Source organism: Podarcis bocagei (assembly GCF_964188305.1).
Source record: "Podarcis bocagei genome assembly, chromosome: 12".
NCBI classification, from domain to species: domain Eukaryota; kingdom Metazoa; phylum Chordata; class Lepidosauria; order Squamata; family Lacertidae; genus Podarcis; species Podarcis bocagei.
Window position 1 is genome coordinate 27,375,949 of NC_138137.1, and position 23,275 is coordinate 27,399,223.

The 23,275-nt window shown below is 43.0% G+C and overlaps 1 protein-coding gene and 1 long non-coding RNA gene across 2 annotated transcripts in view; one reads left to right on the top strand and one right to left on the bottom strand.

The window, feature by feature from the left end:
- ITGB8 (integrin subunit beta 8) overlaps positions 1-23,275 on the bottom strand; it is a 45,712-nt gene that overhangs the window by 19,557 nt on the left and 2,880 nt on the right. Inside the window, exons 2-3 of the mRNA XM_081164556.1 lie at positions 10,668-10,753; positions 7,145-7,316 (exon numbers count right to left, since the gene is read on the bottom strand). Coding sequence (XP_081020682.1) covers positions 7,145-7,316; positions 10,668-10,753 — 258 coding nt within the window. The remainder of the gene's footprint in view (positions 1-7,144; positions 7,317-10,667; positions 10,754-23,275) is intronic.
- Positions 707-10,696, top strand: LOC308570261. The gene is made up of 3 exons (XR_014001053.1): positions 707-5,542; positions 7,307-7,413; positions 10,561-10,696. It is a non-coding gene; the product is annotated as an uncharacterized lncRNA (long non-coding RNA).

A 23,275-nucleotide genomic window follows, 5' to 3' on the forward strand; every position in this document is an offset into this window, starting at 1 on the left:
TGCCCATGGTCTGTTTTAGCTTTCAACTTCTGGGTGAACAGGGGCCTGCTTTTGTCTCTCGGTATGCCACCATGTGTTATTGATAACACATGGTGTGTTTGTGTGTGTCACGATGAATGCAACCAGGGATTGGAGGAAAAAAGCATAGAGACCAAGGAGGGAAAAGCTGCTACCTTCTTTGAGGATGCCCCTGTCCACAGAATTCTGATTTTCCTCCCCACACCCAATCGCCCAAATGATTCTCCATGTTTGCAGCCTGTGGATGAGGCTACATAAGTAGGCTGGGTGTTTTTGGCTCTGCACTGTTGTTGTTTAGTCGTGTCCGATGTCACATAGAGGAGGGAGAAAGGTTGTTTTCTGCTGCTCCAGAGAAGCGGACACGGAGCAATGGATTCAAACTACAAGAAAGAAGATTCCACCTAAACATTAGGAAGAACTTCCTGACAGTAAGAGCTGTTCGACAGTGGAATTTGCTGCCAAGGAGTGTGGTGGAGTCTCCTTCTTTGGAGGTCTTTAAGCAGAGGCTTGACATCCATATGTTAGGAGTGCTCTGATGGTGTTTCCTGCTTGGCAGGGGGTTGGACTCGATGGCCCTTGTGGCCTCTTCCAACTCTATGATTCTATGATTCTTCGTGACCCCATGGACCAGAGCACGTCAGACATTCCTGTCTTCCCCTGCCTCCCTCAGTTTGGTCAAACTCATGCTGGTAGCTTCGAGAACACTATCCAACCATCTCATCCTCTGTTGTCCCCTTCTCCTTGTGCCCTCCATCTTTCCCAACATCAGGGTCTTTTCCAGGGAGTCTTCTCTTCTCATGAGGTGGCCAAAGTATTGGAGCCTCAGCTTCAGGATCTGTCCTTCCAGTGAGCACTCAGGGCTGATTTCCTTCAGAATGGATAGGTTTGATCTTCTTGCAGTCCATGGGACTCTCAAGAGTCTCCTCCAGCACCATAATTCAAAAGCATCAATTCTTTGGCGCTCAGCCTTCTTTATGGTCCAGCTCTCACTTCCATACATCACTACTGGGAAAACCATGGCTTTAACTATACGGACCTTTGCTGGCAAGGTGATGTCTCTGCTTTGCACTACAAGTGGGGAATTAAGAGCTCCAAGGCGCATAGAAAACGAGCTCGATTTGCTGCAAAGATCTCTTTGCCCTGTTCTATTTCAATGGAAACTCTCTTTCCCCCTCTGTCTCCTCATTTCTCCGAACTACTACCAATGCTGAGCAGAATAGGTTAGTTTCCTTTTGGTCCTTTGCGTGCTAGCAATTGGATTTTCCCCATCAGCAAGAGTCAAGTGCTCCTCCTTCTGGTGATAAATAAATAGCACACACAAGAAGCCTTGTGAAGCAGAATTCACCACTCTGAGGCTCCTGCTCTGAAGATGAGGATTGCACCAGAGCACATGAGCCTCAAGCTATGCTCCACTTGTTACTTGGCAGGATGCTACACATCACCTCAGGAGGTACAGGGGTCCTTCTAAAATCTCCAGAGAAGGTGTTCTCTCCCTAACCAGTTTATTTCAAAGCATGCCCTGTATGTAGTCCAGGTTCATTCTCTCTGTGTATACACTGAGGCTGGACCTAGACACATCAAAGAAGCATTTCAGTTTAAAACGTAAATCTAAACAGGGAAAACAGGTAAGAGAAAAACAGGACTCCACATCGCCATCTGGTAGGACACAATGTCATATCACACATACAACGCAACTCAGTTTTTGAATGTAATCCGTTCCGGAAGATTGTTAGAGTTCTGAAACGTTCGAAAATCAAGACACAAAGGAAGGACTGCAAATTTAATAGAGAAAATTGAGAAAAACTTAGTGGAAGCCGTTTGACTTCTGAGGCATGTGTGAAAATGGGAGCATTTACTTCTGGGTTTACGGCGTTCGAGTTCCGAAACGTTTGTCAATGGGGACATTCAAAAACCGAGGTACCATTGTAAATAATTTTTTCTTTACCAGTCTAGGTGAGTCACCAGAGCACACCTGATGGCTGATCAATGCAGTTGCTGGCACCTCTGAGATCAGTGGTTCAGAGCATGTTTTAAACTGGTTTTTTTTTTAATAAATGTTTTTTTCATTGATGTGTTTGCCATGCTACGATCCTTTGAGAAGAAGGGCATGATATAAATCGGATTAGTAAATGTGTGTGTAATACATCTTTAATAAAGAAAAAAGATAAATGTGGTTGGATCCACAGTACAAAGCCACAATGCCAGGATATGTTCCTCTAGAAAGAAATTAGGCAGGAATGGGAAGAGTGTAAATCATAAAGAGCATGACTTGCCAGAGGTTCATTAAATAAAAGAAATTGTGTGTGGGGGGGTGTATAACAATGGAAATGCCAGAGATGGAAACAACTTAGGAGATGGAGAGGTTTTAAGTACTTAATAAAATAGGGGTGCTATTAGTTTATACTGGATTCACTACACAAAGAAATCACAATATTTTTCTAATGTTATCTGTCAAGACACAAGACAAGTTGCCAGGTATTCCAGGACAGGCTTCAGTTTGCAATTAAAAGTTTTCAAGTAAACGATTTAGTAAATCTTCAAAGGGCAAACATTAACAAAGTTCAGGTCTTTATTCACCTTGGTACCCACCCTCTCTTCTCTCAGGGTGCGAAATCGGTCTTGCATTATGCAAAGTAATAGAAAACTATGACTCAAAAACATGGATTGATTTGCATACAAATTGTAGCCATTAGTGCAGGGCTGGCAATTTCTGAATGGACCCATTTGTTTTCTCTGTAAATGGGATATCCTTGCTCAGGAAGCGGAGCTACAACTTAGGTTCCGTTCCAGTTTAGGCTCATCAGCATTTCCCAACTCTCCAGTTCACAGCTTTCAGGACTCCAGCTGCTGGACAGGAGCCACAGTTCTGGTGGCAGCTCTCTACTTGGGTAGCCACATAATGAGACAAGCAAACTGCCAATCCCAGAAAGTCCCCCACATTCTCTTCCGCAACGGAACACTTATCCTGCATCCCAGGGGGCGCATTTTTATGAACTTTTTTAGCATGCACGGCACTCTGGAAAAGTCAAAGACTTCAGACCCACTTCCCAAACAAGGGCAGCCACTAAGATGACTGAATCCCTGGATGCCAGAATGGGGGGTGCCCTAGTTGTAGGAGGTATAGTTGGAAGGGGTGCCCTACCCAATCCAGAAGTATCTATGTGTCTTTCCTGTGCAAACCATTACACAACAAACAAATGTCTCAGGCTGAAACCTTGTTTAACTTGGCAGATAAGCAGCATTACTAAGCTTCTCTAGTAATTAAAAATAAATAAAAAATAAGACAGAAGCCTTGCTTGTTGTCGCTGCTGGATACTCCCCCTTGAATGGAGAGAATGAAAAGCAAACGAAATTTCCCAGTAACTTGCTCTTTTCATCCCAGCTATTCTCTTTCGGCCTGATTTAGCGTAAATCATTTCCATGAGCAGAATTGTTATTGTCTTTGATCATAACACTATTCCATGGAAGGGATGGTCATGTTTTCCCTCCACATTTGCCAATGCTAACAAGAAAATGGCAATGATACATAGAATATGCAGATCCTTGAAGGATTAAGCGGCTTTGGTTAAGTGGCTATCTCTTGGCATAACCTCCAGCACATAGTTATTGTGTGGGGGGAAGGGGGGTTAACTTCATACACCAAGTTCCTTAGGGGAATTCCTTGGAGGGATGTAAATGTGAAATGGTGTTTGAAAACCTTTCATCATCTGGCCTCTGCTGTCTTTCAGAAGGGCAGTGGATGAAATCCAACAACATGTCTCTAGCTTGGCTTGAGTGGTTTTGCTTGCCCACCTGGAGGGATACAGAATCAAGTGAAGACCCATTCACACATCACTCATGTGAAAGGGGCTTTACAAATATGAGTGGTAGGGCTGCACTGCTGCCCCTGCCCCACCTCCAATGCCCACGTGTTGAATATGGACATCTACAAAAATGAGAAGACTATATGAATAGACTTCCAAAAATCAGGAGCCATGCATGATCACATGGAAGCCAACGTACATAGGCTCCCTCTTGCAGATGTCCACACACAGCTCTCACGGGTAGGCTAGCCACATGCCATTAGAGTGGGGCAAATACCATGATGTTGCATTGCTAGTACGTACCATGGTCCTCCCTTCAAATGATTAACATTTGATGGGAGATTTGGACTGCAAAAATCTGGGGCAACTAGTAGCAGCGGCACAGTTTCCTTATGTTTTTGCTAGTGAGGCCCTCACTGAGAATGCAAGAGGGAAGCACAGTCTTCCTCTGGAACAAAAAGCTCCTGCTATAAATACCAGTATCAACGCCATTAGGCATGCTGCTAACATAATGTGACACTTTGCTCTCAAAGACACAACTACTCTACTTTTTTCTCCATGCTTTTCTCCATGAAATATCTATTACAAATAGAAGCTGTGACTTTCTCAACACTGTGAACTTTCAAGGGGGACAGCAAAGCCTCATAGCTTTGCTATAGCTTGGACCACCTGCTTGCTACTAACAAGTGGGGTGGGGCAGGGCAAAGAAGGGACTGTTGTTCCATACGCACAGCTATGGGGACAAGGCTCTGTAGTTGAGCAAGTGCTAGTACACAGTTCAGCATAAACTTGACTTATCTTCCTCAACACTGGACATCTGCATCAAAGAAACACTAAAAAGCTCTCCCAGTTGTGCTCATGAAGCTGACCTCATTAAGATTCCTGTTTTCAATCAAGGAAATGGGTAGCACTGCATTATACATTTTGCTAGCTTTCAAGAGCACGGAAGAGGAAAGATATCAGAGATCAGTTGATCTATGAAGTCATATCATGACAGCTCACTCTGGAAACTTTCAACCCCTGTACCAGCATATCTACTCTTAACTAAATCTTGCCTGCCACTCATTTCAACAGGGAGATCCGATGTCATGGTGATAACATACAAATACAGTGCAGGGTGATGAACTGAGGTGAGGCTGGGAAGAGCAAAATATGCATAGGAGACTGGAGGCAGATGAAATAACAACCTGAAGTTCTTCCTCAGCTCTCACAATGGTTTGGGCAGCTTCTCAGGTCAGGCAATAGCTAAGTCTGAATCAATACAATTATGCTATATCTGCACCATCCGCAAATAGCCAACTAAGAAACGCCTGCAGATATGCAGCTAATATTGCCATAGCCTCCCCTTAACTGGTTCTCAAATGAATAGGAGTTCAATGCGCTAACACCACACTCAAAGTTATGTTATTATAAACAAAGTCCACACAGAGGTTCCAAACTTTCAGGCAACTCCCACAGCACAAAATACTTTTGTCGTGAATAAAGTTTTTGTTTCCTTTCATTTAAACCATCCCTTTAAATCCCCAAGAGTCTGGAACACCAGCATTATGAATAAACAATGACTTCTACTCTATTCAGTATTAACATACCACAACAACTGTTTGTGGTGGACCAGGCTTATACCTGTGCAACTCTAAAATGAATAAGACCAGGATATGCTCAGTAAATACATCCTGCTCTAATTCTGAGGATTAGCAGCTGGCTCAGTCACATCGTTGCAGGTGACTGGCAGATGTGTTAACTTCCAGTTAAGTTGCTGTGATGCAGGCACATGTCCATACAAGATCTCTAAGCCCAGAGCGGGCTTGCTGTACAAGAAGCAGAAGAGTGTAATGACAGATCTGATAGTTAGGGATTCACAGAGCTACTAATGGTGAAGATATTCCCCCATCTGAATGGATAGAGGATGTGGTTCATGTGACTGGAGCAACCAGCCGTTGATCGTGTCACTGGAAGCAACTTCGTGGTGGTTGAATTGGGTTCCTTAGCTACCTTTCCTCTTTAAAGGAGGAGTAGCAAAACGCACTTTAAAAATTCTTCGTGTAGTCACTTAATGTTATATTGGTAGTGTCTCTGTGTCTTCACCCTGTTCTAAATATTCTCATGTGAATAGGCTCCAAATGGACTGCAGCCTGCACAGATCTGGTAGGGTGCTGTTTTAAGATTCCCCATAGGAGTGAATGGGGAAGACAGAGCTTCATTTTGCATAGAGAAGATGGGAACCTAATCACAGATCAAAGGTGGACAGAGTGACTCAGAAACAGTTTGTAATTTTTAACAAAGCACAGATGCAAAGTTACTCTGCACCATCTTGTAGAGCAAGGTTTCAAGGTAAAACCTTACTAAACAAGTTGGATTTCAAGAAGACATGAACAAACAATGGTGGTGGAATCCATAATGGCATCACAGCCAAGGGGTGTGCGTGTGTCAGTAGAAAAGCGAGGGTGAGGAGAATAGGAGTTCATCCAAAACAACAAAAAAAGCCACACCTGTAGTAGGTATAAGGTAAAGGTAAAGGTACCCCTGCCCGTACGGGCCAGTCGTGTCCGACTCTAGGGTTGTGCGCCCATCTCACTTAAGAGTGGCAGCGTGACGAAGCTCCTCTGGCGAGCCAGCACCAGCGCAACACACTATAAAGTGGTACCTATTTATCGACTTGCACATGGGGGTGCTTTCGAACTGCTAGGTGGGCAGGAGCTGGGACCGAAAGACGGGAGCTCACCCTGCCGCGGGGATTCAAACCGCCGACCATGCGATCGGCAAGTCCTAGGCACTGAGGTTTTACCCACAGCGCCACCCGCGTCCCATAGTAGGTATGCTTGTGTTCAATTTGAGATAACAAGACCAGGCAATCTAAGCATACAAAGTATCATTTACAGGATTTGGCTGGGATGAGAGGTAACAGAATACAGACCTATTCACTCATAATTATCCAATTTTGATGAACATTTTAATGGGAGTTAGACAATGGAAATTAGACAATGGATAATGGTGACAAGCCATCTCATTAGCTATTTAAACAGATGCCAAGGCCATAAAAATCGCGGGAGCCAAAACTGCTTCATAGCCAATTTAGACAAAATATAGAAAGCTCACAAGATTAGCATATCCAAGAGTTATTTTTTAAATCAGTATGAACTGACTGCTTTCAGTCCTTTTAAAAACTGGATCTGTAACAGTTCTCCAGAATTAGGTATCTTTTCTCGTTTAAAAAGAAAACACCAGGCTCTGTGTGAATGCTCCATCTCCGTTGCTTGAGTAACTGTGTCCAATTAAAAAAACAACACACATTTTAAACAATACTTTCTTTTTAAGAAACAAACCTGGACGTAGCTGGATTGAAACTTCTCCTGGTGCCACTTGTACATTAGCATTACCGGCAGGCATTGTTACACCAGCGCTGGGACTTTCTATGAAATCTGCTCTGCAGCCTCTTTTCATTAAGTGTAGAACTATGTCACATCGTTCCTTCTGTTTTGTTCCAGCCATGAAATCCTGTTTGAGAAGAGGCAAATAGAGAGAGAGAGGAAAAAAAATAGAGAGGAGAGACAAAGAAATGTTTATATTCTGAGATATCATCAAGCATAGCCAGGTAACCGAAAAGTTAATGAAGAGCAATGAGGCATGCCAGTATGCCCAAAGGAGCTTTAGCAGGTCCAAACTAGACATGATGCCAAGTGACTCATGTGGGCTGCTGTGTGTAGGAGTGGTAGGCAATACTTCCTGGCATGGGCGTTGCAGCAGCTCAGCAGAAAGGAGAGGGAGAGGAGGAGGGTGAGGCGGTTGGCACAGCAACTGTGCACCAGAAGAACCAATCTGGTGCTCCTGCCAGTACATTTGCATCACTCTGAACTTCCTCTTCCTCCTTTTAAGGTGTAGTGATGCCTGTTTCAGGAGGTCAGAGAAGCACCACTGCCCTATCCCACTGGCTACTCCCAGCTGTGGGAGTCTCCATTTTACTGGCCAGATACAGGCCTGGTGGACATCACTGCTCCCCCAAACCCTGCTGTGGACCAGGCTATTAGCACCTAAAGCAAAGCACCTATAAGCACTCATGTGGACTGTCCTTCCAGGGTTAATAGCTGTTACAGAGGAGGGGCATTTCCACTGGGACCGCGGCAGGGAGGGAAGAGTGCCAACAAACGACAAAACGAAACACGGATACATTTTGCATTATGCCTAGTTGTGCCAAAAAAAGAGACACTTGTTTTTATAACAAAATATTTAAACAGAAGTTAGGACTAATTGCTATAAAGGTTTCTGAAGGGTGCTTTGGCAGTTTTCACATAACAAAAAAGGAAAAGTGAGCTCATTATGACTTCTCTCTCTCTCTCTCTCTCTCTCTCTCTCTCTCTCTTCTTCATTGCGGTTTTTCCATCTCAGAAATGTTTGCATGTACCAGCCCCTCTGACATCAATTACAATTGGCCTTTCATTTAGCCTGTGTCCTATGACAATATAGTAAGAACTGCATGCTCAATACAAGTGTTTTTTATTGAACAGAAAACACTTCTGAAAATGCATTTTGCTATAAAGCTACATAATTGAATTGCCTTTATTGCCAAAAACCATTTCGGATTTATTTGCTGGAATACATTAAGGGAGCAAGACATAAAGGGGGAAATTCAAAAGGGAGGGAATGGATGGAGAGGCAGGACAAGGAAAGAGAAAGTCTTAAAGAGTATGTTCCATAGAAGGCACAGTTCTAACACATCAATGTTAACCCTACACAGACCAAAAGAAGACTGGGATGGACCACATGCAAATGGAACAGATAAATAATTGGTTCCATTTCTCTTAGTAGTACCCTGAATGGTTACTACTAAAAACTGGAAACATTTTGTGGGAGTGACTAAAGATTGGCTTGGTGTAATCAAATCTGCCTTATTGCCATACTGGAAAAATTAATCCAATTAAGACTAGCTGAGAACAATTTTTAAAGTGACACATTTATGTGTATGTAGCAGAGATTTATGCTGTTTGTAAATAATGATAATAATATTCAGAGAGTCATGGAAAAACATGTCAATATCTGGAATGCCTAGCAATCCCCCATAATGAAGTTTTCCCTAGGTAAATATAAAAGAGGAATATGCCTTTTGTTAATATACGACAGAATGTGCTATGCTCACACCTTCTTTGTTTGCCCTCTTACTAAAGTTTGTCTTTCTTACACATAGAGAAAACATGTTTCTTAGAACTTTAAATTGTTAAGGTTTATGGGAAAGTATGTATTTATAGAATGCAGGAGCACAAAACCCCCAAACTTGTGCAGATGTTGCTATGGACATGGTGGCAGTGGGAATGAATGAACTGTCCCCATTCCCAACCGCCATGATTTCAGTTGAATTTCTCCCCAGAGTCTAGAAATAGACAAAAGGTATCTCCACCTAACTGAGAACCATAGAAAAGCATTATCCACTGAACCTGTACACAGGCTGAATTGCACATTCACAGTTCTTAGATATTTTTTTTAAAATTATGTTATTATTGATGTGTTTTCTGTCCTGGGCTCCTTTGGAAAGATGGGATATAGATTGAATAAAATGATAATGATAATCAAGGAGCAGTGGAAGATGTTCGATAACCGTGGCCACAAAATTGTTATTCCAATGTCAGTAGGGATGTTGTTGCCCCTCTCTACCAATATATGAAACAGCTACAGGTTTCTAAGGGGCTAAGAAGTGTATGCCCAAGACCCGCACGCTCTGTCTAAAGTACGGTCTGCTCAGCACAAATCATCATTCTTTAAAGCATTTGGTAATGTCCAACTAATATTAAATGGGTTTTAAGAAACAATTATCAACTCAGGTGACCTGCTGAATATGCATCCACATAAGAGGTTGTCAGTGGGACGCTGTCCAAATGTTGTGCTATCCAAATGTTGCAGACTACAGCTCTCATCAGTCTCAGACAACCCAGCCAATGGCTGATGGGAGCAGTAGTTCACAAGATTTGGAAGGCACCACACTGGCTGTGCTGATCCATATGGTCTCTATGAGGAGGAATGCTGGAGCTCTTAGAAAGTGCATGTTGAAGGCCCTAGAAAACAATGCAAGAGCGTCACTCTGCAACCAATCCTTTTCTTTTAAATCTGAATGTATTTCAAAACCATTCTCCACAATAGAGACTCCAACATGTGTATGGCAAATCATATATGGCCCCCTAAATTTTCTCTGCCTCCCTATTATTTTTCTTACAAACAAATAATTAAATCAACTGGAAAGTCTTTGTTTTTGCTTCTTAAAGGCCCTCTTTTCGTGCTCCCCCCCCTCTCGGAGGTCAAACAAGCAGCTAGAAGTGGGGGGGGGGGTTGCTGCTAAACCAATAAGAACCCCACATTCTTAATGTGTCTGTTTCCCCTTAGCAGCAAGCAAAGGATAGATGGAAGGACGGATGAAAACAAAGAGGTAAAGAAGAGAGGGAAAGGCAGTAGGACGAAGGTGTGCTCTGGCAACCCCAGAAATAGCTCCCTTCTGACCTGGCCTACCACTGCTTTGTGCAGGTTAATAATAATAATAATAATCATTATTGTAATTATCATCATTAATATAGCCTTAATGAACATAAGTAAAAAACAGTAATGTGTACATAGGAATAAACTGCTCCCTCCCCCCTTCTTATTTTGGTCCCCTCTTGCTTTCATGCGATGGGCCTGTTACTCACGAAAATACGAAGGTTCAGTTTTTTAACAGTTACTGTACTTCCCCAACAATTGTTGAATTTTCCCTTTTGACTAGGGAGTCATTTCATGTGCACAGGAGCTGAAGACTTATTTCATTTGCATTGAAGCAGCTAAAGCAGACAAAGAAGTACCAGGATGACTAATACGGAGAAGAGAGCTTACCTCTTGAGTACACCATGCACACTCTGGGCCCACAGCAAGACAGTTGGTACACGTCACTGCATTTGAGGTGGCACATCTGTTGTCTGCTGTAAAAGATATATATATATATATACAAGGACATTCAGCGATTTGCAAATATGTGTGGGAGCAGAGCACAATGTCTAAAGTTAAAAAATGTGATTTGAAAGCATAAAACATGAGGTTCTGGGTACTTTGTGGAAAATCAAAGTGGGCTGCTACATCACTCCCTAGGAGTTCAGGATTCTGCTCTTCAGTAAGTCACAGCAAGCCCTTTTGAGCTAAAGAATCGGGGTCAGGGAGAAGTGCACATTTTGCAAGTCCCAGAAAACCCTGCTGCTGGCCCTATTGGCTACTACAACTACTAACTGATCCAGTATTAGTGTCATAGACTGGCTGAATGCAAAGGAGTGGTGGGAGGCACCAGCTGGGGAACCCCAAGGGCAGGTGGCTCAGAGACTGGGGTGTGGTGGTGTTACAACAATGAGTGGTCAGAGGGAGCAGACTGGGAGGAGGAGGCATCAGAAGTTGAAGAGTAAGAGAGTTTAGTGAGTGGTAACATGCTGAAGCAGAGATCAATCCAGAATCAGAGGCAGAATCAGAGGCTGGAGGCTGGGGTAGGCAAGAGGCAGAGATGAAGAAGCCAAGGGGGTCTCCCCTTCCTGCTGCAATCAGCTCCCCCCCCCCCAGTCTCCCAGAACCAGAAGAGGTATGAAGTGGGCAGAGCAAAGACAGGCAAGGCGGCAAAGTCTCAGACTGCTTGAGAAGGACCCAGGGAGGAGGAGACATAGGGAACTGTAGGAAGGCAGTCCTCATAACTACCTCATTGGGGCAAGATCTGCTGGGAAGAGCTATTGTGATCACTAGGCCTGGCCTCCTGAGCTGTCTTGTTCCTTTGAATACAATTTCACTGAAGCTGGGTGAGTGATTGCTGACCTGACCCTGACATCTGCTCCTGACACTGACAATGTCATTCCTATTAATTCTAGCACATGCAGACAACTTGCAGTAGCGGCTGATAAGACACTACTGGCTTTCCAACACAGCGGGTCACTGGCACCTACTGAGACAGAGGGGTGAGAGGCCACACTAGATGTGTGGCACAGCACGTGATGATGGAGCCAACGTGCACATGCCCTGCACCTCACCCCTTTCCCTTCGCTTCTTGGTAAATGCCAGCAGCTCTCCGTGCTGGGAAGCTGTGAGAGCAAGGGTGCCCCACTTGAGGCATCTTTACCATAGGAGCCAACTCCTAGGGGCCAAGGTCCCTTTGTCCCCCCAATAAAATATTTGAGGGGGCCACCCTCCAAAGTTGATGGACACTGCTATTCAAATGGAGTGGGTGAGTGTGCCATGTCATGTGATCAATAATGTGGGGTGGGGCTTACCTGTCCCTCCACACATTTTATTCAAATTGGCGCCCCTGCACCTCGTTGAGTGCTACTATAGCCAAGCACTCAGTTCATTGTTTTTAGGTGGTTAATACAAGTCTACAACAAATTAAATCTTTGTTTGTGTGGCATCTGCCCGAAATGGATTTCTAGTGAGATATGGAACAATCCCTCTCAGCAGTAATTGGCTGCTGGCAACTGTGGACTACAGTGGTACCTCGGGTTAAGTACTTAATTCGTTCCGGAGGTCCGTTCTTAACCTGAAACTGTTCTTAACCTGAAGCACCACTTTAGCTAATGGGGCCTCCTGCTGCTGCCGCGCCGCCGGAGCACGATTTCTGTTCTCATCCTGAAACAAAGTTCTTAACCTGAAGCACTATTTCTGGCAGAGTGTAACCTGAAGCAGAGTGTAACCTGAAGCGTATGTAACCTGAAGCATATGTAACCCGAGGTACCACTGTACCATTATTTCAAATATCTTTATTCCTGATTGATTTCTTGTCACAGTTTTTTTTTTTATGCGCAGCATGCCATTCACTATTTTCAACTGTTTGATAGAGTTTTGGAAGGGTGCCCTTGAAATGCAATCTGTTGCTCTTTGTTCTGTCAGTTCTCGAGAGCGTTCAGTATGGCAACAACAAAGCATTGCTGTCTCCACATCCCTAAAGCTAGAGAGAGAGAACTGAAAGCGAGAAGATGAACAGCCATCTATTATGCCAGGTCTTGCACTGAAACAAGATCCTCAATAACTACAACTGTTTATCTTCACGGTATTTTTTTTAAAAAAGGCATGTGTGTGTTTCTTTCTGTGTGTAGTAACCTTAGATGCAAGAGTAGGCCCAAAGTTTATTTTGCTTTAAGCAAAAAGGTAAACTGTAGTACATTGAAACTGATTAGGGAGGGTAAGCGGGTCAAGCCAGAGCAAGAACATTATTCCAAAACACCGATTTGGTAACACCTACCGAGAAATAAAAACAGAAAAATGTTGGGAGGGAAACCATACACTGGTAGCTAAACTGTGTGAATAGCCAAGTCACATACATGGCACAGTTCTTGCTGGGTTTTTGCTTCACAGAGTATGACGGTATTTGTAGAAATCAACAACATACAATACCACACACCTCCATACACACAGAAAACTAGCATGGCAGGGAAAACAGTTCCCAATAGGTTTTCACCATATCATCATGGAGACACAAATGTGGCTTCTCAAAAACCATGTGTTCTGATGATGTAGCATCCAAAGATATATGAACGAAACAGGCATAGGAACGTAAAGGAGCTGCCTCATACAAAGTCTCACCATACACCCATCTGCCTGATCATTGTCCACAACAGATGTGGAGAACCTTTGCACCCCCAGATGTTGCTGAACTACAACTCCCATCAGCCCCAGCAAACATGGCCAGGGGATAGGGATGAGGGGAATTGTAGTTCAGCAACATCTGGAGGACCAAGGGTTCCCCACATTTGGTCTACAATGACCTCCAGGAGTTCTTTGACCTGAAGTAGCTACCTTCTGCTTGCAAAGCATGGCACCTCCTCTATAAAGCCTTGGGGTCCCCTTTGTATGCATGCAAGACTTGATGTTACAGTAGACTACATAGAAAAATGGTGCTGGAGGAGACTCTTGAGAGTCCCATGGACTGCAAGAAGATCAAACCGATCCATTCTTAAGGAAATCAGCCCTGAGTGCTCATTGGAAGGACAGATCCTGAAGCTGAGGCTCCAATACTTTGGCCACCTCATGAGAAGGGAAGACTAGACTCCCTGGAAAAGACCCTGATGCTGGGAAAGATTGAGGGCACAAGGAGAAGGGGACGGCAGAGGACGAGATGGTTGGACAGTGTTCTCGAGGCTACCAGCATGAGTTTGACCAAGCTGTGGGAGGTGGTGGAGGACAAGGGTGCCTGGCGTGCTCTGGTCCATGGGGTCTCGAAGAGTCGGATACGACTAAATGACTAAACAACAAGAACAACATAGAACAAAAGAACTCTAGAAATCTCTGCATGAAGCTACCATCAGTGGTTTTCGCCCAACTCCATTATCTCACCAATAGAACAAGTTTTAGCAAATGACCATACACTAGAGTAGAAGCAATAACATGGGGGCGGGGGGGAATGACACCAATATAGCGGCTCAGTAAGTCACCCCTGTAGGAAGTCCATTTGTCTTGTTTTTTTCTTACTAACATTTTTTGATACACAAGGTTTAAAACAAATGAGCTGGTCTTATATAATTTCTTTAAAAACAGGGTTCAGAATCTGTTTGGTTCATAATTTGTTCCAATAACTTCTTATAGAAGTAACATTTACAGACATGCATTCATTCATGAAATATTTCTCATGTAGCTGCCAGTCTATTTTTAAAAAATAAATTAGAACCAAGGCATTACTAAATTAGTTATATCTTTTCTAAAGAAAAAGAAAAAGAAAAACAAACCCCTAACACTAAAGCTAGAAATATTTTTATGAGTTGGCTTAGTATAGGAAAGAGACTTTTCTTACCATTTTACCAACACAGCCCAGACAAAACTGAACCGTTATGATGCCAAAAGTCAAGAGGCAGGCTTCTACTGGCTTTAGTTAAATAACTGAAACATGCCAAAAAGGTATTTTAAAACAAGACAGGCCATATTTTGGCTCAAAAAAATTACACTGACATATATACATAATAAAACATGTGTAGTTAGTTATACCATACCCAACTGTATATCATATTATGCATTCTAAGAGAATTACATTAAATAAGGCTTAATGACCCTGACATTGCAAGAAATTAAAGCATTTTAGAATAAAAGAGAGACTATTTCTGGGACAATACCAAACATAATGCATTTGGAACAGAATTAGGTTATAGGCCACAGAATGCTCAAATCAAATATTTCATTTTAAGCCCTCATTTTACTGCCCCAACTCAAATAATTAGAACTCTTAAAATCCACCTGTCTCCAATGCTCAGTAAATAATTAAGTACAATTTACCAGCAGATACCCTGTTTCCAAATCTTAGTTCGAGCCCATGGGAGGAGAAAGGAGTCAACTTTGCATTAATCTGACTATTGGTACTTTCCTCATTTCAAATTTAAGGCTTACTGAGATGTGGGAAACGGCAAGCAAGGTTTTCTGTGAGTCCCTGGCAAGTCTTGCAAGAGCCCCAAGGCACTTATGTGCACATGTGCAAACAGAGCAGAGCCAGGAAAGAACTCCATTTCCCATAGTTTCCGGTGTTTCTGAATACTGAGATATGCAAGGCCCAAGGCCCTACTATAAAAAGGTAAAGGTAAAGGGACCCCTGACCATTAGGTCCACTACCATACTACTTCCCAAAAGCTCTGCCTACAGCCTCTCCCAGGAAGTTGGAGGAAGATGAATCCCTGTGGGTCTGAAACTGACCCATCTAAAACAAATGTAAGGAGCAGGATTCAAAAACCCAGTGCCCAAACTATCCCATTTTTACGCTCACTCACCACTAGTAATTTGTTCACACTTATGACTGACTGATTTAAAAGTGAACTGTAATAGAGCTTCAACTGAACCTGTATGCTTTCGTTTCCTTGGTTACTTCGAACGAAAATTGAACATTAACTTCTGTGTTAATTATTTGCCTAACTCAGATTCTAAAACAAAGATAGTTTTCTCAGAATCAGAAATTTAAGTTTCTGTTTCAGTTAGATGAACTAACGCTAGTATTGTTTTAAAAATCCACATTTCTACTTGTGAAAGGGGGAAAGTTGCTTACATTTATGGATGCGCATAAGCAACTGAAGCACCATTCTATAAATCATCTACAGTATTAGCTTTTGCGGCCATAACGATACAAGTTAATGTTTCATCATACAGGTTAATGCACATGATAATCTCTGGAAATGTTACCAAGACAGCAGTGAAGCTAGAACACAGCCATAGGGCTAATAGTAATTGGTAGCCCAATTCTCCTTGAATTTTGCTAATTCTTAAAGCCATCCAAGTTGGTGACCATGTATTATGACTACAGATTTGCATTTACCTACTAGATATAGTGTTGTGTTTCATACAGAATCCCAAAAAGAAATCTAACGTTACAGATTTAAATATATCCAACTCATACCTGTAGCGAAGAAACCTTTTTTAACCTTATGAACAGAATTGCGGGCAAATGCTTTCTTGTTTCTGGTTCAAAATTTGGCAGGTTCACTAGGTTTATATTCAAATGGAGCCCTCAAAGTGACTCACAACTGCATTTTATAAAATTCACAGTTGCGTTAAAAAAACAAACAGGACAGCCAGCCATCTGGAGTAGAAATTCCTTCCCAGTGTTGATTTCAATCACTGTAGGTCTGCTTTCCAAGAGTGTGGTATGAGTATGTGTTGCTAGAGTTGAGCCCCTTGAAGTCATATGCATGTCTCATTTCCTAAATTTAAAACCGACACCTGCATGAACTCATCTGGGATACAGCACCACGATCATAATTAAGCCTTTGCCTTTGTCTCCTTTTGCCTGTTGCTAACCTATAAATTTTAGTTATTTTGGTGTCTGTGCTAGTCTATTTCACTGTGCTCACAGGCTTACTTAGGATTTTACACTGCTTCATTGTTTGGACTCACCTGGATAGACATTCCTAACATTCCAATTCTTCTTCTGGAAACATTTTAGCAAAAACAGTTCAAATCAGATAACATCCCTTTAAGAAAAATATTAGGACTTCTCATCAAGGACTGCATGTCCAACAACATGTTTGCTTTTGTGTGGCCTCTGCCATTGGCCGGCTGACAAAGGACCACTAGGAGGCTACACCATTTTCTTCCCAGGGCCAATGAACTGGGTTTAAACCTTGGAAAAACTCAGGCCTTTGAGAGAGGTCAGTTACTTGTTCTGGATGGGATTGCACTCCCTCTGAAGAAATGGGTACCTACTGACTCACTTGAAGTCACACATGGCCTTGGTGGCAAAGAGTGCTTTGGTGAGGTTGGTGAGGCAGCTACAGATGTTCCTGGACTGAGACGAGTTGACCACTGTGGTCTTGGCATCAGCAACCTCAAGACTGGATTACTGCCACATGCTCTATGTGGGACTTCCCTTGAACTTAACCCAGCTGGTGCAGGATGCAGCAGCTAGGTGGCTGATGGGAGCATCCTGACGACGCCATACAATACCTCTGCTGAGAATGCAGCACTCGCTGCCAATATGCTCCTGGGCCTAGTTCAGAATTTTGCTTTACCACTTGAAACCAGGGCTTTTTTTCCCATCCAGAACTCAGTTATGGTACCTCTCAGGTGGGTGCCATTGCCATTCTAAGAGAATGAGGGAGGTGTTCACTGTGAATTCCAGCACCTCTTTTTCTAGAAAAACAGCACTGCTTAAAAATTACTTGAGGGACCATCTTGCTTCATATATCCCTGCCTGACAGTTGTTATCCTGGGATGGGGTACTTCTTAGAATACTGCATGGATGTTTGTACTAGAAGCTGAGCTTTTAGTGTTGCCTCTGCAGCCCTCTGGAATCAATTATCAGCTGAAATCAGTCAGCTCATGTCATGATATTTAGGTGGTTATTGGAGATGTTCCTGTTTAAGAAGGCTTCCCCTTAATTGTGCCCAGTCAAGTTGTGGAATACTAACCCTAATTGTAGAAAGGGTTTTATTGCTTTTAGAAATACAATTTTGTATTTTATCAAAGTGTATCTTAACTGCCAGGGGTGCCAACTTGAATAAAATATTGGGGGGGGGGGCAGGTGAATCCCTGCCTACATAACTGATCACATGATGTGGCACACACACACCATATGGCTAGCAATGCCCGTTAACTTTATTGGGGGTGGGTGGGCCCTCTCAAATATTTTATTGAGGGGGCCGAAGGGAACTCAGCCCCTAGGAGTTGCCTCCTGTGTTTACTCTTTTGACAGCATCTAGGTGTGAAGGAGTTTATAAATATGTAAAGTAAATAAATAAATAACTCTAGGATGGCAAGGAGAGACTAAATTGGCTGCATCCATCATGGAAGGAGCTTCTTTCTCCCCTCCCTGCAACCCCCCCCCCCAACATGCTAATGTTACTGCCAGTTACACCTGGGACCACAAAACTGAAGAGAGGTGCCCCCTGACCTTTGCCACCAGTCAGGTGCCCTACGGCTACTGGGAGCCTGATTCCCTGATCCCCACAAATAACATTGCAGCAAAGGGGAGAGAAAGTATGGTCCAAACTACTGGCCAGAGGAGGAGAAGCTGCCCCAGTGCTTGCTTTCCTGAGCCTCAGGCAGCAGAACCAAGGGTCAAAGATGCTGGAAGCTGTAATAATCCAACATCTGGCAGGCACTACACTGATTACTTCTGCTCTAAAGACCTACCAAAAAAAGTTACTAGGAATAGAATTGCTGAAGCTGTCAAACGGTGTCCAGTGCAGCTCAACATTAGATAATTATTAAGTCATATGCCAGAAATAGCTAATTGTTGGACTTCAGCTTGATCACTGTTACATGTAAACTCCTATCTCTTAACAGTTACTAGAATCACAGCACTGATTAAAGCAGTGTGGGCATAATTGCGTTTTCTATTAAACATTTCATTTGATAACTTCCTCATTACTTTTTTCCCTTTAAAGAATAAAGCCAAATTATTGTGTTGGAGTGGTTTTGGCAAGTTTTATTGTCCAATGTTCTCATTCCAGCATCAGGTACTTGTTTCTGTTGGCTGAGCTACGCTACAATTACCCTTTAGTTAAAGTCACAGAACAAGAGATCCTTTGTCACTGGGAAGTAAAACTTTTTTTTAAAAAAAAAATCAGCATTCTGAAGATACTTTGGGACTTGGAACTTTTAATACTGCTTTTTTAATGTTGTATTTGCTCTTATTAAACCTCACATTCTGCCTTCACTTAAAATAAGTGGACAGGAAAAACTGAAATAATTAGTTTAAAATATATACATTTTGCCTATTTTCTTTCACAGCTTTTCATTAACATTATGGACACTGGCACAGAAATAACAATTAATGAGCTTGAAGGACCATCATTTTCTATTTACTGTGACAAATGGCCTACTATCATCATACTGTGAAAAGAAGTAGGCTCTGGAGGCAGATCATTGTGTTTCCTTTATCTATATACTGGAGAACAATATACAGGCCAGTTATTTCGCGAGCTGAGGGTATAACAACATATGCTGCAGCAGAGAGGAAACAAAGGTAGACTCCCTGCCGGACTTCTTGAAATACAAAACTTTCTTTAATTTTAAAATGTCGCTCGTTCAGGTGATCAAGCTACAGGTAGATGCTGCCATGCTGAAGGATTGATTCCTTACAACTGTGGAACAAACATTATGCAACACTCGTAAAAATGCCTGTTCCATATATTGAAGCAGTCAAATGGCCAAATATGTGGTAGGGCAATCTGAGAAGTAAACGGGTCCTAAGCTGTACAGTGCATTACATACTAATAGTATTGCATTGATTTTGGCCTGCCAGCAAATGAACAGCCAGTGCAAGTCTCTGAGCATGGTTGTAATATGCTGATAGGGTCTTCTTCCTGCCTGCAATCGTGCTGCAGCACTCTGCACTAACTGTAGTTTCCAGCCCAAGCACAAGGTGAGCCCGACATACAGTGAATTGCAGTAATCCAGCCATGAAGTTACCCGTGCCTGAACTACTGCAGTCAAGCTACCCCAATCTTGGAACAACCTTAACGGTCACACCAGCCAAAGCTGATAAAAGGTGCTCCAAGTCACTGAAGCCACTGGACATCTAGGGATAAAGCAAGATTCAGAAGCTTTCCCAGACTCTAAATCTCTTCCTTCAGAGGGAGTACAAACCTGCCCAGGGCAGGCCATTGGCCAGTTTCTCAGATATAGGAAGTACACTGCCTCTGTCTCTCCAGGATTCAAGCTCAGTATATTTTCCCTCATCCAGTTCACTAGCGACTCCAAGCACCAGTGCAGGGCCTGTACATCTTCTCCTGATTTAGATGTTATGTAGAAATAGAGCTGAGTGTAATCATCATACTAATGGCACCTTGCCTCCAAACTCCTAATGACCACTTCCAATGGCTTCAAAAGGATATTGAATACTGCCGGGGATAAAATAGTGTCCTGTGGTATGTACCCCACAGCATAAATGCCAGGGAGCCAAAAAGCATTCTTCCAATGCTGCTGTCTGGACTTGGTTATGTAAAGTAAGGTTTGGAATCATCATAATACAAGGCCTCCAATTCTCATCTCAGGGCACCCATCCATAGGACACCATTTTCAATTGTATCAAAAGCCAAAGAAAGATCAAGAAGCAAGAGCAAGGTTTGACTCTCTTTGCCTCACTCTCGGTAAAGGTAATTCACCAGGGTGACCAAGAATGGGTTGCATAGGCGCCGACTCCATGGGGCTTGAGGGGGCTCGAGCCCCCTCAAAAAATTTTCGGGCGCCGGGGCGGGGGCTCCTGCCTCGCTGCTTCGCAGCACCACCGCCACTGCCAAGGCACTGCCGGGGGGAATTTCCTTCCTCCTGGCGGTTTCAGCCCCCGCGAGAACAGGGGAATCCCGACTGGCCACACCTCCCAGCCAGCCAATCGGCTGGCTGGGGGGGCGTGGCTTGCCCTATTTAGGGCCGGAGCCACTTTATTTGCATATTCATGAGCTTATTTATTATTCATGAGCTTTCCCGGGCCCCCCCCAATATTTTTTATAAGTCCGCGTCCCTGATGGGTTGGTCCTATAGGCAGTCCTGAACCAAGATTGGAATGGGTTGAGATAATCTGTGACATCCAAGACACTTTACAGCTACTCTGCCACAACCCTCTCTACACAACTTTCCCTAAGATGGGGTATTTGCAACTGGTCAGTTGTCCAAACCATTAGGTCTAGGACCAGTTTCTTTTGGAGTAGCTATACTACTGCCTCTTTCAAGATGTCAGGGACCCACACCCCCACAACCAGTCTACTCCTCCTCTTCCAGGTATAATAAGCCAAGAGAGATGAGTGAAGAGGACCCACAGTTGAACCTAAGACCATAAGCACCTTGTCCACATCATCAGGCTGAATCAACCGAAACTGATCCCACAACATGTGACACTTCAATTGGAACAGCTGCAGCAGCTGTGTCAAGGCCACTCTGGAGCTGAGCAACTTCATCCTCAAAAAAAAAAAAAAAAATCAAAAAAATAAATAAATCAACCAGTGGGTCACAGAATCATAGAACTGTAGAGTTGGAAGGGTCATCTAGTTCTTCAAGATCCCAGAGATTCTTCCCCTACAATGAGATTCAGCAACCTCTGGACCACCCAAAAAACTCCACTTGACCACTAAAGGATTCAGTGCAGGCTGCTAAATGAGCTCTCTCCACCACCCACACTGCCACATGGTAGGCATGATGTGTACTAACTTGTGTTTGTTCAGCTTCGGAGTAAGATTTGTGTCACTTGCAGTCGTTGTACAGTCTGCCCAACGCTCTCCAGAATACCTATGAGCCTCTGAGCTCTGTCAACCACCTATCATATCTCACCTTTCCATAGCATGACCAGGACTTTGACAGGATCATCAGTTTTTTTCTGCTGGAAAATCCCCCAGAGCATTCAGGAATCCATCAGTTTATGCACGTGGGCATAACCGGTGCTCTACCCTTACAGAAGATAATTGGTGCCACCAAATCAAACTTCACCAGCTAATGTTCAGACCATGATAAGTGAGTGAATTGTTCGTGCACACGCACACCACAATCACCTTTGCTACATCCCTCAAGGAAAAGCCTAGTTCAAGGGTATGGTCTGATCACTGAGTTGGACTGATGACCATTGAAGACAGCTCCATAGTTGTCATGGAGACCATGAAGTCCTTAAGTGTGCTTAATTTATGCTATTATTTAAAACAGCACACATGATGTGACAATACAGTAGTAGTAACTTTAAAACATATTACATCAGCATTCTATCTCCATTTTACTATTTAAACACCTGACTTCCGTTATACAGCTCTGGAATATAGGTATTCTTTCAGCTATGACTTAAGAGGCAAGGTAGCTTGCCTGAACTGTATTAGGAACTGACTACCATCAGTTATCACCTCTAGTAATAAAAACGGTGAAGGTTTAATTTTGTGAAATAAACTACTTTGTTTATTGAAGACCTTGTGTATTGCCATCTGCATATTAACTAATCTCATCTGGAAGCTGATGATAATCCACATCTTGTTCTCCATCATGACATTTGGGATAATACTTAACTGAAAAAATAGCTCCTGCATAGGGTCTTATGTAAGATTTCTCAACTATTATACCCAAGGAGTTGTATTATTGGGATTGGAGGATACAGCTCCCAGAAGTTAAGCTTGTCTGGGGCATCATGCTTCAAGTGTCATTAGGACCAGATAGCATCAGACAGATCAGAAGACCCAAATATTTGATGGTATCTTTGAACTAATCCAGGGAATTTACATCTAAAGTCTCTTACCCATAATATGTAATCTCAAGCTTAAACTGACCCAACAGAGTTCTCTCTCTCTTTCTCTCCACCAGCCCTGCCCAAGACTTGGGAAGTGCAAGTTAGAGCACATAGGCCAATAATTAAATCAGTGTTTAAAACCCCCATTGTTCTCAGCACATTCTGCAACAGAATTTTCATTAGCGCAAGAAGTTTCTGAGCTCTGGACGCAGTACTGTGCCTAAGATTTCAGATTAAAACTACAGAGCGGAAGGAAAGGAGGACCTTTTTCTGCCTCCCCACTCCTAGCTACTCACTGAAGACTAGAGAAGAGACCCTCTTAAGAATATTAGGGGGGTGGGCAGGATAAGGACTAGACCATGTGAAAAATTAACATAATATTTTAGCTGCAGTTCATTCATTTTCAGCTTTATATTCTTGTTATAAAAAAGCTTGCCTTGACATTCAGTTGTTGCACCCATAACCTAGGTTTAAGGTGTCATTTAGCTCCTAGCTTTCCCATCTAAGTTTCTAACACTGAACTAAATGTATCTGCATCTTAAATATAAGTCTCTAAATATAAGGTTAAACTATAATGGATCCCTTCTTGATTACTCATGCAAACCAGAAGCAAAGATTTAAGCAGGATAACTACATTTTACTAAGCAGTAAGACAATGTGAACAACAACTCATCACATTTGCAAGAACTCCCCTGACTGCAGTAGCTTCTCTGTTTCAAGAGTGTTTCTTTGCCAGATCCACACATGCATTCCTTTACCAGCGCAAATCAGGATTCTCCACCAACATGATAAATAAAGCCTATGCATA